This window comes from Oncorhynchus tshawytscha, linkage group LG14 (assembly GCF_018296145.1).
Source record: "Oncorhynchus tshawytscha isolate Ot180627B linkage group LG14, Otsh_v2.0, whole genome shotgun sequence".
Classification (NCBI taxonomy): Eukaryota; Metazoa; Chordata; class Actinopteri; order Salmoniformes; family Salmonidae; genus Oncorhynchus; species Oncorhynchus tshawytscha.
In genome coordinates this window covers 21,053,743-21,072,747 of record NC_056442.1, presented here as the reverse complement: position 1 = coordinate 21,072,747, position 19,005 = coordinate 21,053,743, and the positions used below count along the sequence as shown (strand labels likewise).

The 19,005-nt window shown below is 45.1% G+C and overlaps 1 protein-coding gene across 1 annotated transcript; it reads right to left on the bottom strand.

Annotated features, from left to right (window-relative positions):
* Positions 1–4,514: 4,514 nt before the first annotated feature.
* On the bottom strand, positions 4,515–18,203 carry LOC112266752 (transmembrane protease serine 4). Its single transcript, XM_042297138.1, is given in 14 exon segments — positions 4,515–5,572; positions 5,738–5,887; positions 6,093–6,235; positions 6,383–6,478; positions 6,881–7,047; positions 7,372–7,534; positions 9,718–9,761; positions 10,739–10,861; positions 11,117–11,243; positions 11,576–11,668; positions 11,671–11,727; positions 12,016–12,159; positions 12,315–12,369; positions 17,637–18,203. Coding segments are annotated over 14 exon segments (1,380 nt in total). The 5' UTR covers positions 17,643–18,203; the 3' UTR covers positions 4,515–5,560.
* Positions 18,204–19,005: the final 802 nt, after the last annotated feature.

The following is a 19,005-nucleotide window of genomic DNA, read 5'->3' as shown; positions in this document are numbered from 1 at the left end:
ATGGAATTGATGGGACGGATTAGAACGTGGTTTCCATATGTTTCATGTGTTTTGATACCTTTCCATTTATTCCATTCCAGTCATTACAATGAGCCCGTCCTCCTATAGCTCCTCCCACCAGCCTCCTCTGGTTAAAAAATCACATTTTAAGACTTTGTGGTTTGGCCAGAAGTGACCACCCTGCAGAACTGCCTCCAGGACAAGATTCATCCCAATAAATGCCAACCTGCATTAAAAACACAAACACACACAGTAACTCCCATACTGTCAAGTTATACTAACTGCCATTTTGTATATCTATAACAGCTATATAATATATAATATATCATATTCTGACCATCTCTTCAGCTCTTTTGATTAAGAGCCATATTTAAGGTTGCCAATGGAGATTCTTTATACTCTCTTCAAACCTTTTACAGGGAGCAAACAGCTTCCCTCCTTTAACTATAAGGAACGTTTACAATCCATTTTTGATGCAGAACCAATTTCATACAGTGTCAATTGTGCCTATTCCATAGGATACACAGTAACTGAAAGATGTTTGCCACAATTCTCAACGATACAGTTACTGAGGTCAAGGCTCTTCATTAGATCTGCATACTGAACACAAATGCTGTTCAGAAGCTTCGGAAGGCAAAGCAGTGGCCTGGTCATGAGGACAATGTCACTGCGGAGGAAAGGAGTGTGATAAAGGAGAAGAGGAAGAAGGGAGTCATTGGAGTGTAATGTTAGATCCAGCCCAGAAATGGTTTGAGTCATTTTTGCATTAGATGAAGCACAGGTGCCTGTTTTCACTGCCTGCTCCCTTCGCTTTTCGGGAGCCTCAAAACCGCTGTGAAAAACACACAAAAAAACATATATATATATGACAATGAATTCAAGTTTATGATGCCGCTTCTAACAAATAACAAATGCATTTTTTTCGCATGTGAATGTTGCTTATATATGAAACACGTCCATACCCCGGGAAAGACTGCTGTCTAGTGTGCTGTCATCACCTGGCCTGTATGTATAGTGAATCTGTAGGCTACTTCATTCACATCCACTTCAACCCCATAGGCCTAACATGCTAATGAGGCTATTGGCCTAATACAGGACAATGCCCCGCGACTTCAACAGTGCAAAACATTGTATTGATGACTCTGATGCCAAATACCAAGCAGGCTCATCATCAATACCCCTTGACCTTGTGTCCCGTATTCAAATCACCATATGAACCAAAATCCCCACTACTAATGTGCATGATTCTTTTATGAATACCCACTGTTGTTGGTTGTTCCCCCAGAAATAGAGACAGCTGTGGGCGTCGGGATTTGAGCTACGGACCGCAATGGCTCAAGTAGCACAAAGATCCATTGTCACTCAATCCAAGCATTCCCCTTAGGACTCTGTACCTTCAAGAATGAATGTCATCTTGCCTCATTAATGAAAATCATGCAATTCTCAGAGCGACAATAGTCCACGACAAAACCAGGGCAAAGCCATAACATATCTGTTTAAATGCATTTATTTCCAACCTCTTTCGAAGGCAAATGTGTTATTAGTTTGTCCACATTTGAGTCAAATTCAGAGGTGCCACTTGAAGTGACGGCCACACCTCCACGACCACATACATCTACGTGAGCATGAAGTACCATTGTAGTTGCAGAGCTAGGACTATACATGAATGTCCACTTCGTAGGGATTACTCATCTGAGATGGAAATGTAAATAGGCCCCTCCATCTCCTCTCCACACCTTCTCCTCACCCTGAGATCATACAATGGGCAGGGGTTTTAGGGAGAGGGTGGTGCTGTAGACCTAGGAGGAGGGGCATGGTAGGCACTTTACTAACATAGGGTAACCTTATCGACGTCTGGAATGTGGTGGACGTGAGGAATAGAGAGAGGTGTGCTAGGAGACTTTGCAGGTAGGGTTGACGATTGCGCCGGGTTGACTGTAACCAGATTGTGTGTGGTGATAGCGAGATAATGGGTTTGAGACGGACAACTGGTCTGTTGGGGCGTAATCCGTTCTCGAACCTCCTTCTATTCCCTCACCGTGTTGAGGTTGGCACCTTCGGAAAGGTCTTCCTTATCACCTGACCTGCAGTACCTTTTTTCCTTATGTTACCACAAGGGGCCCCGGTGACGTGGAGAGCCAGGGAACGCTGTCAGAGGCAGAGCACTGCCGTACCCATATCCCACGGATGAGTTGATGGATGCACTAGCGGCACTGGACTTACGTTTGCCAAGTAATGTCGTAGCTTTAGAGAGGCAGCAGACGGGATACAGCAACGACATTGCCGCGGGTCCTTGCAGAATCACGTATCACCTTGTTCACTACTTAGCCGACAACGTGGTCTCCATATTTCACTCGTACTTACCTATGTTTCATGGGCGCAGCGAGGTTGGCAACTTGAATTTGCTATTGTGGTCGCGAGACAGCTCGTGAATCCGCTCATGGATCTAGGATATTGGGTATGGTGGTGCGCTGTCTGTTCTATGCATGGATGTACCAACTGTTTGTGATTATGTGGTCCATGGTGGCTCTTCTGTCCATTGTGGTACCCCGTAGAAAGCCTTGTCTGTCAGTGTCTTTGTATTATCAAGCCTCTGTTGGTGTATTCAGAACGATCGTGTCGATGAAGAACGATGATCCATAAGGCTAGTTACTGCGTTTGTATCTTGTTTTCAGCAGATTCATTTTCCCTTCTGTAACTTCAATCAGATCTGAGAATGTCCAAAAGAATACCATCGGTATTTCATGTCTTGTGTGTTACTAAGTACGGAGTTATCGTTCACTGTTTCAGTATCTCTAGAAGAACACCGTCTGTTCAAGCCACAAGCTCTGAGCTCGACTGTGCGTGCCTGAGCTGCGGGGCGCAGCAGTGAGCACGCCCAGTGTAGTGCTGCTCTAGAGGCAGTCGCATAGCCGCAGTGATGCATTGTGGATCGCATGTTATGGTGGACTAAAAGCTGGGATCAGCTCAAGTCTGCATGGAACCGTGGCAGATCCACACGACTCACCCTGAGAGCCAACGTCTCAGGCAGCACAGACTAACAGCATGGCTGGTAGTATTATGAGTACTGTTATAGCACAGTCTTATTAAGCCCCATTTGATACACTCTCATCAAACTTGCACAACCTTGAAATTCAACAAATGACGTTATGTGAATATTCTGCAGCTCAAAAAAAGAACACTCCAAGTTTCTAACAAAGCATTGTAGATTACATTGCCACAGGGTATATTTATCCAATATAAAGATCGACAATGGAAGTCAGGGGACAGAAATAGATATATATCCACTCAGTCCTAACATTGTCTGCTTCGTATACAGTAGATGTAATAGTCGTCTGATTTGATACTAATACGGGTCTCCTGCGGCCCACTGCCGGAGCGACTCCTACTCACACTGCCAGGCCAAGAGTTTGTGAAGTCTGCTCTCTGCTTCCCACATTCCAGTGCAGAGAACACCCACTGTTCCAACCTGCAGTATGCTGTACAGAACAGTACAGGTCCCCTGGCCAAACTGCATTCTAAAACTCCTTTTCTATAGGCTCAGTTGTACGCTGTTTTAGCCCACCAAGGCCAAGTGAAACAAACAAGCCAAAAAAAAAGTATATATTTGAATCCTTATTACAATGGGTGTGCATGTGCATTTGTAGCCAACTCAAGCTACCCACAGCACAGTTTACTCTATATTTAAATAGATGTGACTTTTACTCTGAGCTCACAGGGAGCCAGGTTACTGCTTGTTAGAATCACAACACACACCTATAGGTGTACACCGTTTTTACCCATCATCCTCTACTCCAAGGAGCTGTCCAGGGTTCTGAGGAGGGGCTGTTTTCACTCCCTCACTGGCCACACCCACGGCGTTTACTGCCTGTGGGTAGTAGTCGCCACACGGCCAGGCTTGAATGGACTCAAGTGGCAATATCATCCTGACTGATGACTAAGTGCACTACACTTGCTATGTTGTTGTTGGGGTTTAACGAGTGCTGTACTTCCAGAATGTCTTGCTAAATTGTAACGACCACTGTCAAGCCCAAGCTGAGTGTGAGGGCTATAATGTGGCTCGTGCTGAAGAAAACAGCTCGCCCTCTTACCCACCAAAACATACTCACCCACTTACTGTGAGGCAGTCCATGACTGACCCAACTCAACTCCCTCGGTCTCCAACAAGACGCTTCGTTGAACTATAAAGTGAATGTGCAACTCCCCTTATAATATGTCTCTGTAGTAATGTCCCACATTCTCCCCTCTCATAACTATGCACCTCAATCATTTTTGTTCTCTCTGGATTGTAGAAAACAAGTACATATATATATATATATATATATGAAATAAAGGTTTGCATAAAAGGAGTTATTGTCGTATTTGTGTCTGTCTGTTGCTGAGGCTGTGGAGTAACTTTACTGTCACTACTGTCTTGTAACATTCACATATAGCCAACTGGATGACTCAGGCTTACACGTCATGAATACAGGGTTTAATCATTACAGTCACATACTTCCGAGACATCCAATTCCTCAAAGTTCATCCCAATCTGATCATTTATTTAACACAGGCATCCCTTTATAAAACATACCAACAACATGTGCAACACAGACATTCTGATCTTACACAGACAACAACCTCTGCGTCGTAATACAATATGTACAGCTATACAAAGAAAGGAAATGTTCACCATGTCAACAACAACAACAACAACAACAACAAAACACACGTCATTAATCAGAACCTTGGAAATGTGCATAATGTAGGGATTATTCCAATTGCACACTGGAAGTCTATTGGCAGACCGTGAATAGGTCTGACCACCTGAAAGTGCACAAGTGAATCCATGATGGGATTTACAGCACGCCATTTCGATGAGACTAATGACCCCTCCATTGACATGTACTATGAAGAGAGGTTCACGTCACGTCACAGCACCCATACTCATTTAACATTTGGTAGAAATGCACATTTTCAACTGCATGGCACACATACTTTATCTACACGTGTGTTCATGAAGACATTTCACCCACCCTTCTCGCAACCTCGTTGACAAAGAAAGACGGCAAGAGGCACTTGGTGAGAGTCCTGTCTCAAGTGCTCAGCCATGTGAAAAGCCCAGGCTTCGTCCCAAATGGACCCCTATTCCCTTGACAGTGCATCACTTTCACCCGAGTGTTCTGATCAAAAGTCGTGCACTTTAAAAAGACAATAGGGTGCTGTTTGGGACGCGGAACCCAGACCGACTGTCGCCTTAAGCGACCGTTTTACACTGCCACGTCAAGTGGTCCCTGAGATACCTAGAAAAATGGCACAAGTCACTCCGTGAATAACCTGCTATAGTAAAGAAGGAGTGTAGTGTGTGTCCCGTGTGTGTTTGCGTCCGTGCACTTTTGTGCCTATCTGAGTGTGCGGGCATGTGTGTGCGTGTTGGTTTGAGTTATGTATTGTTGTAGGGGTTTTAAAATTGCACTTTGAAGAGGATTCCTCTTCTATTCCCATGACAGAGCTCTACGTAGATCCGCTGAAAAATCGGGTAGCCCAACGCGATAGAGCCTCTTGGTCATGGTTTGAGGCTTCAGGGGTTTTTCTAGAACAATAAAGTACACATGGTCAAACCATTACATTGTGTAAAACACACTATCAGGGCAGCAGCATACCTCATCTAGACTTTACATAGAACAAAGTGCAAAGAAACACTATCGAAATGGACTAGCTCCTTGCCTCTCCTGTGTGGACAGACATATATACATACCTCCATGACAGTGTGGATCCAGTTGAGCATATCGTCCACGTTACAGTAGACCCCTGGTCGACCCTCTCTGGCACAGCCGATCCCCCAGCTCACCACCCCCACCAGCTGCCATTGTTCTGACAGGTACACAAGAGGACCACCACTGTCTCCCTACAACACATGACCCAACAATGGCATTAGGTACACCGGAATTATACATATGGCAACTGCCAAAGTTGAGGGTGGATACTCGATAGAGTGTCATAAGGTCTTCCCCTTTTGTTTTCTTACAGGACGAGTCGTTGAACGTATTCACGCCAAAATCTATCTTAGTTTCTCTTCTGTTTTTCCTCAAAGCGAACATTCCACTTCGTACCTGACATGCGTCCACTTTGCCCTTCAGGTAACCAGCGCAAAGCATCCTGGGAGTAATTGAGGAACCGTAGACAGTGGGACTGGAGCACTGAGCGCTGTCTATAAGGGGAAGGGTAGCCTTCTGGAGGACAGGAGACACTTTACCTGAGAGAGAAAAGGTGAGAGGGATGAGAAGGAGAAGAGGAGAAAGTGACTTCTAACATTCTGCGGGAATCACTTTGAGCGTGTGTGCTTGTTGGATAGAGATGAAGAGGGTGATAGAAAGGCACGTTTTGTTTGCTCTGTGCTCACCCTTCTCCTCCAGGTAGCCCCAGCCTGTCACCGTCATAGTGTCTCCTGCCTTCAGTCCCAGGTTCTTAGGGGGCAAACACACGGGCCGACGAGAGTCTGGTGGAGGAAACAGAACTTTAATGACGTAAATCAATCACAGTCTACTCTCATTACAGTCTAAATATACAGTATTTCCCTAGAGGGATGTCCCATGCTGCAAGACTCATTGATATTGACAGTTTGATAAATTGGCCACTAGAGGTCAGAATCTACCATGAATGCATTCTCTCTTCCTGGAATCGAACTGCTTTTACGAGTAGATATTTCCATGTCATTATGTAGTGTTTTAGTATAAATTTTTGAGAGTGCTGGGAAATGTTCTTTAAGTCAATTCAAAACAAGAATAGGTGGATGTGGGGCTTTTGTTATGTCTAGCCTTTGAGAAACCGGGAACTGTCCAGCAAATTCAGTACCACAGTCTGTGTGTTGCTAAAATGTCATGTTGGGGAAGTGACATACTTCCTACAGTGATGGGTTTGGTCAGCCTCATCATGGCCAGGTCGTAGTCGTTGCGGGCTGCGTTGTAGTCTCCGTTCAGTATGATCCTGTCGACATATGAGCCTCCCAGGGTGCCCATGTAAGTCCTCCCAGACACCACCTGCCAGCGACTCAGCTCTTTCTTACTACTGTAGGACCAGGAGAGGGAAGAGGTACAGGGGTTAACAGCAGGACCTCTGTCTCTAGATGCTTAAGCATAGTATACGATTGCTTACTTTAGGGGAGTTTCCACATTGGATGGTCAGAGTTAAATCGCACACATTCTAGGGTGTATGTGATTTTACATTTTTGTAATTTAGCAGACAGCAATTAGGGTTAAGTGCCATGCTCAAGGGCACATCAACGCATTTTTCACCTAGTTGGGCTTCGAACCAGCAGCTTTTCGGTTACTGGCCCAACGCTCTTTACCACTATGCTACCTGGCACCCTATTGGGTGTCCAGTGGTACTGACCCAGAGAAGCAGTGCGCTGCTGTGACGACCCAGCGCGGTGACACCAGTGACCCTCCACAGGTGTGTTGTCCGTTCTGCTGCAGGCTCACCTGCCACGGCCACTCTTCTATAGATGCATCCACACCCCCCACGATGCGGTCCGATCTCCCCCGCTCTCCACAGTCTGACACACACACACAGGGGAAAGACAGTTTAGTAAAGTACAGAAGTTGCCTTGTACGCGAAGGTAGTTTGACGAGAAAATATAGAATTGGCAGTGGGGTAAAACGCAAATTAGAACTTTGGCAGTTAGCGTTGGTACCTGTTAGTTAAGTAACACACTCAATCTAGCACGGACCCTTTACAAAGTGGCTTGTTGCTTGGATCCTGTCATGTTTGCCTGCACTCTCCATCGCTGTCGGAGACGGAGATTGTAGTCCGAACCTATCTGTCTGTGTCTGTGTGTCAGTCTTTCTGTTGCTATCTCTTGTATAACTCCATTCCTAGAGAACTTGGATGATGAGTATCACTCAAGTCTTTTACCGATGATCAGTCATTGGTAAAAGAGTGGGGGAGTCCAGTAGAGTGGGAGAGGAAGGTGACATAAAGTGCATTCGGAAAGTAATCAGACCCCTTGACTTTTTCCACATTTTGTTAGGTTACAGCCTTATTCTAAAACTGATTAAATAGTTTATTTTCCTTATCAATCTACACACAATATCCCATAATGACAAAGCAAAAACCGCTTCTTTTATTTTAGAAATGTATTACAAATAAAAAACAGAAATTTCACATTTACAGAAGTATTCAGCCCCTTTACTCAGTACTTTGTTGAAACACCATTGGCAGCGATTAGCCTCGAGTCGTCTTGGGTATGACGCTACAAGCTTGTTACACCTGTATTTGGGGAGTTTCTCCCATTCTTCATTGCATATTCTCTCAAGCTCTGTCAGATAAGATGGGGAGAATTGCTGCACAAATATTTTCAGGTCTTTCCAGAGATGTTTGATCGGGTTCAAGTCCGGGCTCTGGCTTGGCAACTCAAGGGCATTCAGAGACTTGTCCTGAAGCCACTCCTGCATTGTCTTGGCTGTCTGCTTAGGGTTGTTGTCCTGTTGGACGGTGAACCTTCGCCCCAGTCTGAGGTCCTGAGAACTCAGGTTTTCATCAAAGATCTCTCTGTATTTTGCTGCGTTCATCTTTTCCTCAATCCTGACTAGTCTCCCAGTCCCCGCAGCTAAAAAACATCCCCACAGTATGATGCTGCCTCTGCCATGCTTGACTGTAGGAATGGTGCCAGGTTTCCTCCATACGTGTCGCTTGGCAAGCAGTCCAAAGAGTTCTATCTTGGTTTCATCAGACCAGAAAATTGTTTTGCCATGGTCTGAGAGTCCTTTAGGTGCCTTCTGGCAAACTCCAAGAGGGCTATGATGGTCCTTTTACTGAGGAGTGGTTTCCATCTGGTCACTCTACAATAAAGGCCTGATTGGTGAAATGCTGCAGAGATTGTTGTCCTACTGGAAGGTTCTACCATCTCCACAGAGGAACTCTGGTGATTTCTCTGACCAATGCCCTTGTCCCCTGATGTCTCAGTTTGTCCAGGCGGCCAGCTCCAGGAAGAGTGTTGGTGGTTACAATTTTATTCCATTTAAGAATGATGGAGCCAACTGTGTTCCTGGGGACCTTCAATGATGCAGACATTTTTTGGTACCCTTCCCCAGATCTGTGCCTCGACACAATCCTGTCTCGGAGCTCTACGGACAATTCCTTCAACCTTGTGGCTTGGTTTTTGCTCAGAAATGTACTGTCAACTGTGGGACCTTATATAGACAGGTGTGTGTCTTTCCAAATCATGTCCAATCTATTGGATTTACCACAGGTGAAACAGGATGCACCTGAACTCCATTTTCAGTCTCTTAGCAAAGGCTCTGAATACTTATGTAAATAAGGGATTTGTTTTTTATTTTTAATAAATGTGCAAAAATGTCTACAAACCTGTTTTCACTTTGTCGTTATGGAGTATTGTGTGTAGATTGTCGAGGAATTATTTTATTCAATCCATTTTAGAATACTGTTGTAACGCAGGTGTGGTCAACTCCAGTCCTCGAGGGCCTGAGAGGTGTCACTTTTTCTCCATCCCTGGCAAACACAGCCGATTAATCAAATTGCATTCTAAACTGAAGCTCATGATTTGGTGATTTATTGGAGTCAGGTGTGTGAGCTGGCTGGGGCAAAACTGTGACACCAATTAGGCCCTCGAGGACAGGAATTGCCCACCCTTGCTGTAACGTGACATCAAGTCAAGGGGTCTGACTAATTTCCGAATGCACTGCAGTGTGAGGCAGGGCATCAGAGGCAGAGGCTTACCGGAGCAGGTCAGGGAGATCACGGATCCTGAGTTACACACCTGGCTGGAATCAAACAGAGAGGGGAATTCAACACACAGTACATACACACATCCCATGTGGTGTGCATAGAAACACATTCAAAACGCGATAACCAAACATCATAGGTCGACATTGAGACAGACTCCAGAGTTAATCTTCAGTGTTGGTTTAGTGTCAGCCAGACATCACATACTCGTACTTATTGTTTCTACTAATTACGAAAACAAGGATGGGGAAAGAACAGAAACTCCTAAATGGTTTGTGTCAGAAAAACAGAGAGCATTGCACAGTCAGAAACACACATGGAGAGAGAGAGATGACTGTAAACGTGTACGCTGGGAGTTGGAGAGGGAGTATGCGTAACAATGACTCAGTTGTATGCATCACAAGTAGAGAGAGACAAGAAAGGGAAGCAGAAGAAAAGAAAAAAAGAGGACCTGTTTTTCCAGTTCCTTTGGCTGTTTTAGAGTAAACAGACATGGTGGTGCCATACCAATCTGTCTTGAGTGGCATTCATGCCTTCTATTTGGCATGTCACAACTGCCTGAGCCTAACTAGCCATCTTACTACAAACAGTGGCAGGGGGATGGGCATGAACCAACAGAAACACTGCATAGTGAACAGTGTAACAGTGATGCAGGCATAGCTCAATATAGTCATTGACTTTTATTCAACTTTTATTTTACAAGGCAGTTCAATAAAGAACAAATGACTGTTTACAATTATGGCCTGGCGAAAATAAGACAAGTACCATAAGAGAAGTACAGACAGAAGTACCCAAAGTGGGGAACATTCATTTAGACCTGTTTCAATTCTCCATTTATTAAGATAATTATCCAACTGTATTTGATACCAAGGAACTGTGTATATTTTTACTGATTCTGTTCTCCTTTCTGTTGAAACTAAATCTCACAGCTGGAAAGTGTCCGAGTGAGCGTCAGAACACAGTAGAGTCACACCACGGTAACAGGCTCAATTACCACCCGGCTTCTAATGCTTACCGGTCAATGACAGTCTGGTAAATGGGCGTGGTTTCGGCTGCGACCCTGACCCCTGAGAACGGTCCTGTCTTCAGCAGGGACGAGGACAAGCTCCTCACTGAGATGGTACTACTGACGGGTTTACTGTGGGAACAAGTGGAGACGGAGAGACATTTTGAAGACATTTAAGAGAAACTGTTAAGGGGGAAACTGTAGCTTAAGCTGCTAGGTGAGCGAGTGAGTGAGTGAGTGAGTGAGTGAGTGAGTGAGTGAGTGAGTGAGTGAGTGAGTGAGTGAGTGAGTGAGTGAGTGAATGAGTGAGTGTGTGAGTGAGTGTGTGAGTGAGTGTGAGTGAGTGAGTGTGAGTGAGTGAGTGAGTGAGTTTGGGAGGAGACCCACTAGGTGTAGCCCAGCTGTTGACAGGCTTTCTCTGTGTGTTGCTGGGTCCAGTCCTCACTACACACACTCCTCCATCCTGTCCCGGCACTGTAGATCTGGAGAACACTCTGCTCAGAGACCAGACGCACTGCACAGAGAAATGGAGAGAGAGAGAGAGAGAGAGACAGAGAGAGAGAGAGACAAAGAGAGAGAGAGAGACAAAGAGAGAGAGAGAGTATGTGAGTGAGTGAGTGAGTGAGTGAGTGAGTGAGTGAGTGAGTGAGTGAGTGAGTGAGTGAGTGAGTGAGTGAGTGAGTGAGTGAGTGAGTGAGTGAGAATAAGAATGAGAGGAAACATATAGAAGTGACACAGAGACAGATGTATAAAGATGTATAGATGGAGTGGTGTGTGTGAGTACCTGTCCGTGTGTGTGTACATGTATGCATGCTTGTGTGTTTGTGCATGTGTGTGTGTGTTTACCTGGAAAGGTAGTGTTGACCGTCATGTTGGTCACACAGGTGAGCTCGTCCTCTCCTCCTGAACAGTCCGCCATCCCATTACACGCTTTGTCCAGGGAATGAACTTCACCGACCGGGAGCAGAAGAAGTACTTACTGTTGATCAGCTGTGCGACTGGGGACAGAATGGAAGGGGGGGGTGAAAGGAGGAGAGAGTACAGAAGACAGATACAGGTACTTGAAATAATATGGTTTGGCGACTGAAATGAAACATTCACGCTACTGTTTGATTGTGAATAGAGGGGGTAAAGTACTGTCTTGTGTTAGCAAAGGTTGGGAGAGGCACCCTATTCCCTACTACTTTTGACTGCGCTACTCTTGATCCCTATGGGCGCTGTGCACTACGTAGGGAACAGGGTGTCGTTTGGGATGCAGTTATGATAGGTGTTGAAGCTGGACTCACTGAAGTATCCAGCCGTGACCAGGATCCCCAGCACTACCAGTACCATCAACACGGTGATCAGGACCCTCTTCCTCGACGAGGACTTCCCTTTCTGGGAGTTCGGCGCCGTCATGAGTTTTCTTTTCCGACCAGGCCGCACTACAACTGAGAGAGAGGAAGATAGAGCAATCAGCATTTCGTAGCTATTTAAAACGTAGACACGTGCAACTAAAGCATAATTGGACAGTATGACATTGCATAGTATTCAGTACTTGTGCAATATTATTTCAAAATGTATCAATTCCACAACAATGGCTTACCTTGTTGTCTAGGATTTAATGGTCTATTGCTTTCTTCAGCGAGCCAGGTGTCAGTCTGGAGAGAGAGAGAGAGAGGACAGTGAATGAGACAAAGGGAATCTCACTGTGCAGAATGTGTGACAGTGTGTACAAGTGTGAGGTTCTAGGGCCGAGAGAAGGGGAGGCATGACAGATTGGATCAGGAGCACACACACGAAACACAGTGTGCCTCCCATCACAAGGTTGTGTTTGACTGTCACTCCTAGTGCTGTGGGCACAATTCCAAGGCCCGGTCCGACACAGAGACAGAGACAGTCATATGACACAGGCTCAGGTGTGGCTCTCGGCTCTTTATGTAGTTGCTTTACGCTGTTCGATTCCACTCCATTTAAGGACAATAGATCTTAAATGGTGGAGCATGTTATATACACACAGTAATATAATGAGTCAAGCTATATATTACTTAATTCAAGTTATGTAATTGACAGCTCTGCCCCGGCTTTACTGTTCTCTAAATTACATTGTGTTCATGATTATAGAATTGTTCAGTTGTAGAGCAACGCAAGTGCCTGCCATCATAGCTGTCATGAGTCATAAGTCATTACCCCGGTGGATGAAACCTGCTGACTGGTGAAACAACCTTCATGACCCGAAAACAACAACATCCCAAAGTACCAATGACAGGCCTCTCAAGCAGTCTGTTAGGTATCTACAGTACTGTCGGTTTAGTCAGATCTCTCCAACTGGCGGCACAAATATTGTACAAATCAGTCACCAGACTAATACACTATGTGTGAAGTCTACGGTCTGTCACCTGGTCCTTCCTGACACGCTGAGCAACAGCGAACCCAAGTCCTGCTGAGACTAAGGCTGTCCTAATATGGGCTCCCCCATACAATACGCCATCCCGCAGATATGGAGGGTCATACTGACGGAGGGACAAGGAAAGTGGTTGCTATAGCGAGGGACAGGGCTATTAGTGGCTGGGTAAACTCAGTGCTTACCTGCTGCTGGTCTTCTGTATTTACAGTTCTGTGCTTTTGTTTACAGATTATACCATTAAACCCCAAATCCAAAAATACTTCTTTTAGTTTTTTTATTGGTACAGTGGCTTGTGAAAGTATTCGCCCCCTTGGCATTTTTCTTATTTTGTTGCCTTACATCCTGGAATTAAAATAGATTTTTGGGAGGGTTGTATCATTTGATTTACACAACATGCCTACTACCACTTGCAGATGCAAAATATTTTTTTTGTGCGAAACAAACAAGAAATAAGACAAAAACAAACAGAAATCTTGAGCATGCATAACTATTCACCCTCCCTAAGTCAATACTTTGTAGAGCCGCCTTTTGCAGCGATTACAGCTGCAAGTCTCTATAAGGTATGTCTCTATAAGCTTGGCACATCTAGCCACTGGGATTTTTGCCCATTCTTCAAGGCAATACTGCTCCAGCGCCTTCAAGTTGGATGAGTTCTGCTGGTGTACAGCAATCTTTAAGTCATACCACAGATTCTCAATAGGATTGAGGTCTGTGCTTTGACTAGGCCATTCCAAGACATGTAAATGTTTTCCCCTTAAACTGCTCGAGTGTTGCTTTAGCAGTATGCTTATTGTCATTGTCCTGCTGGAAGGTGAACCTCAGGCCCAGTCTCAAATCTCTGGGAGACTGAAACTGAATTTCCCTGTATTTAGCGCCATTCATCAATCCTTCAATTCTGACCAGTTTCCCAGTCCCTGCCAATGAAAAACATCCCCACAACATGCTTCACTATGGGGATGGTGCTCTCGGGGTGATGAGAGGTGTTGGGTTTTTCGCCAGACATAGTGTTTTCCTTGATGGCTAAAAAGCTAACTTTTAGTCTCATCTGATCAGAGTACTGTCTTCCATATACGTGCCTTTGGCGAACACCAAACATGTTTGCTTATTTTTTTCTGGTCACTCTTCCGTAAAGCCCAGCTCTGTGGAGTGTACGGCTTAAAGTGGTCCTATGGAAAGATACTCCAATCTCTGTTGTGGAGCTTTGCAGCTCCTTTAGGGTTATCTTTGGTCTCTTTGTTGCCTCGCTGAATAATGCCCTCCTTGCCTTGAGTCTTTTACAAGCTTGCCACACCTGTATTTGGGGAGTTTCTCCCATTCGTCTCTGCAGATATGTCAGGTTAGATGGGGAGTGTCGCTGCAAAGCTATTTTCAGGTCTCTCCAGAGATGTTTGATCGGGTTCAAGTCCGGGCTCTGGCTGGGCCACTCAAGGACATTCAGAGACTTGTCCAGAAGCCACTCCTGCGTTGTCTTGGCTGTGTGCTTAGGGTCATTGTCCTGTTGGAAAAATGAACCTTCGCCCCAGTCTGAGGTCCTGTGAGCTTTGGACAAGGTTTTCATCAAAGATCCCTCTGTACTTTGCTCCGTTCATTTTTCTCTCGATCCTGACTAGTCTCCCAGTCCTGACCGCTAAAAAACATCCCCACAGCATGATGCTGCCACCACCATGCTTCACCATAGGGATGGTGCCAATTTTCCTCCAATCTTGATTTCATCACACCAGAAAATATTGATTCTCAAGATCTGAGAGTCCTTTAGGTGCCTTCTGGCAAACTCCAAGCAGGCTTTACGTGCCTTTAACCGAGGTGTGGCTTCCGTCTGGCCAATCTACCATAAAGGCCTGATTGGTGGAGTGCTGCAGATGGTTTTCCTACTGGAAGGTTCTCCCATCTCCACAGAGGAACTCTGGAGCTCTTTGATTGTTACCATCACGTTCTTGGTCACTTCTCTGACCAAGGCCCTTCTCCCCCAATTTCTCAGTTTGGCCGGGTGGCCAGCTCCAGGAAGAGTCTTGTCGGTTCCAAACTTCATTTTAGAATGATGGAGGCCACTGTGTTCTTGGGGACTTTCAATGCTGCAGACATTTTTTGGTACCCTTAACCAGATCTGTGCCATGACACAATCCTGTCTCGGAGCTCTACGGACAATTCCTTTGACCACATGGCTTGGTTTTTGCTCTGGCATGCACTGTCAACTTTGGGACCTTATATAGACAGGTTTGTGCTTTTTTCAAATCATGTCCAATCAATTGAATTGACCACAGGTGGACTCCAATCAAGTTGTCGAAACATCTCAAGGATGATCAATGGAAACGGGAGGCACCTGAGCTCAATATAGAGTACCATAGCAAAAGGGTCTGAATACTTATGTAAGTAAGGTATTTCTCTTTTAAATGTTGTATACATTTGCAAACATTTCTAAAAACCTGTTTTTGCTTTGTCATTATGGGGTATTGTGTGTAGTTTGATGGGATTATTATTTATTTTTTTAATACATTTTAGAAGAAGGCTGTAGCATAACAAAATGGGGGGGGGGGCTGTGTGTGTCAGAGAGGCGGACACACTGTGCCTGACTGTAAGCGTCCTATGGCAAAACCTCAAATGAAGTAACTGCTAGACATGGGTTTGCGTTCAATTTGCCTTGGAGTTCTTCCACATGTAACACAACAGTAAGACCAGAGATACACAAGTTTACCTAAAAAGCTAACTTCATATTGATATTTGATTCACATACTGTATAATCTTCCATTATATAAAAATAATTTGGACGGTTACAGGGTATGGTACCAGTCTTTCATTAAGGAAAATGCTTACTCATTTAGGAAAAGTGTTGAAAGACAAATGGCAGATACGTGATCGCTCCCATACGATTAGCATTAAACACAACACGGATTGCATGCCTGTGCACACGGACCGTATGGAAATGTTGATTTGAATGACACACTCACACGCACAGAGACGTGCGAGTGTGTCATTCAACATCTTTTATGATTTGCATGAGTCATAGAGACGCTGCTGGTTGGTGGAACTCTGCACGTAGATGTACTGTAAACACAAACGTATCTAGGTGAACATCAGCAGGCTGTGTGACCAGGAAATATGGTTACAAAGAGCGAGCAGAAAGGAGAGAAAGAGGTGGGAGAAGAGGAGAGTGAGCCAGTTCAACTTGACATGTGACTATACACATCTTGGAGCTGACAGCTGACTGCCCAGTACCAAACTCAACAGAAAAGCCTGCAAGGTTTCATCAAAGGTGACCAGCAATATACAGCGCATAGCAAACTATTGAAAACAGAGACTCCTAGTGATTTATAGACCACATATAAACTAGAGGTCACTAACTGCTGGCCCTTCTCCATTAATTTACTCAAATGTGCATCTTGAAGGATCGCCTACTTTGCAACACGATATCTAAAAGCACAACCGAAACCTGAATCAGACAATCTGCTGTATGTCAATGATGACCTCATTGCAAGAATTCAATTTGACAAACAGTTGGCATACACTTACAAGGTGTGGTGGAATAAAATCCCAGAGAGAGAGAGAAATATTCAGAGCGAGACAGAGACACAGAGATAGAGACAGAGAGAGAGAGAGAGAAATATGCAGAGAAAGACAGAGATAAAGAGAGAGAGAGAAAACGAGAGCGAGAGAGGATAAGTTAAATATATAGAAGTGACATGTAGACAGATGTATGCAAATGTACATGCTTGTGAGGGAGCAAGACAGAGGTGTGTTCAGGTAGTTTGGCCCATTTGGCCCATGCAGTAGAGTAAACACTGGAACTACACCCAGTTTGCATTTGAGGAAGCACCTAGGGAAGCAGAGCTGGGCCACAGAAGGTTTCACTGATAAAATCACTTGGCATGTTTCACCTTGGCGTATTCAAAGGTGCTCTCTCTCCTTTGCTGATTGCATTTTAACGTGAGAGAGCAAGAAAGGCCTTTAGAGAAGTTACTTGTGAGTTTTAATCTCCAGCAACAAACACACAGACACATTCATGCATACACACGCAAATGCACACCAGTTCCGTACACGAACTGACCGCTGATCACTTAGTCTTTCTGGCACCAAGGCACATCGTCTTCCCTACGTAATGCTGCAGGCTGACCACAAAAACTACAGACGTGTACAATCCCAATAACCCGAATCTACGTCTATTTCACACATATCGATCTCACAAGAATCTAGACATTGTCAGAACAGTCGCCTCAAAATGAGACTTTAAAACTTCAACATGGCAATACTTTAAAATGCACTTGAGGATTGCTTTGCTTTGCAAGGGACTATTTGCATATATAACAATTGTTCGCTAAACACACGGACTGTACATTCATAGACAGGTACACATGGCCATGTCATCCCATATGTTTCGTTTTTCTCTAAAGTCTCACCCCTGTGAACCTGTAAACCACTACCGTACGAGTCCACAGTAAGAGCTGAGTGACAGGTGATCGATGCTACTCCACCGGCGATTGGCCTGATCCCCTATCTTCACAGACTGTGGTCTCCATCTCTACTCACACTCATGGTGCTGGAGTCCCCTCTCAGCTGGCCCAGACTCACAGGTCACAGGGTACAGAGGATGCACTGCCCTGCGGTCTCTGGAGCGAGTAGAACTCCCTTCGACAGAGTCTCCCTTCCCCTTCGTCTTGTGCCTCCTCTCCCTCTACCTCCACAGTTTTACCTCTCACAACTCTGTGCCGGTCCGTATGGTTATTCTCTCTTCCTTCTCTCTCTCTCTCTCTCTCTCTTTCTATCTTTCTCTCTCGCCCTCTCGAAACCCTGTTCTTTGTCCCTCAATTCACCGGCGGCGAAACTCGATCTGTCCGGCAGGCTGCCTAACTTGCCCTGCTGCTGTAAAAGTATGCTGCTGTATTAGCGACTGCCGGTGTGTTCCTGTGCGTATCTGTGCTGCTGAAATCCACAGGGATTTGTTGTGAGTGACCCAGCCCCATGCTCGCCAAACAACACCAAACCATTATCTGTAATAGGACACCTTATGCCCTCCTCTCTCTGCATGTGTACTTCCTCTATCTCTCTCCTCACACAAACTAGCTCGACTGATCTGGTGGCGCTATCTCTCTCTTTTTCTGTCCCCCTATCTCTCGTCCATGAATGTATGAAAAAATGCACGCGCACAAATAAGCGCGGACACACAGGAGCAGACACACGCAGACGGGCAAAGACACACGCGCGCGTACACACTCGCACGCACACACTCAAATACCAGCACCTGGTGTGTGTAGTGAGTCGCCTTCAGGTCAGGGCGTGGGCCAGTCCTGTCCTGTTGTTTTGACTGAATAATTAGGAGTCTGTAGAATCAGTCGGAGTTCCAGTCCGCCAGAGGACATATGTCTCATAACCCAGGAATGCATACGTGATCACAATCATATTTTGGGACGGAGACTGTAACTCCACTTCAAAAAACCTCCTCACTCGGGGATTTGGCAATCGTATTGTCACAAAAGCTTGATATAATATCCCTCCACCCCTCAGGCTAAGTGTGGCACAGGGGTGGCATTTCTGGAAATGTTTTAATTGTGTCACTGGAGTAAATAATCGGTCCGTTTCCTTCTGGGTTCTCAATGTTTCCTTCCTTCCAGTCAATGGTCAACAATAGGTCAATTTTCCTTTGATGTCAACTAACAGCTTGCATACTCTAAGTGATTCATAACCCAATAACTTACTTCACTGTGAGCCCGACTGTTTCCTCATTGAACAATACTAACAAATGAACTCTGACTTCAATACAGATCTGTGGTTTTGTGGTCATGCTACACAAAAGCATCAAGGAGTCATACCTATAAGGTTTACAATGTACCCAAGGGATCAACACAGTCAAAACCAGTCTATGTTCGTGCAAATTGCCTGGTTTACTTTTGCAGAACCT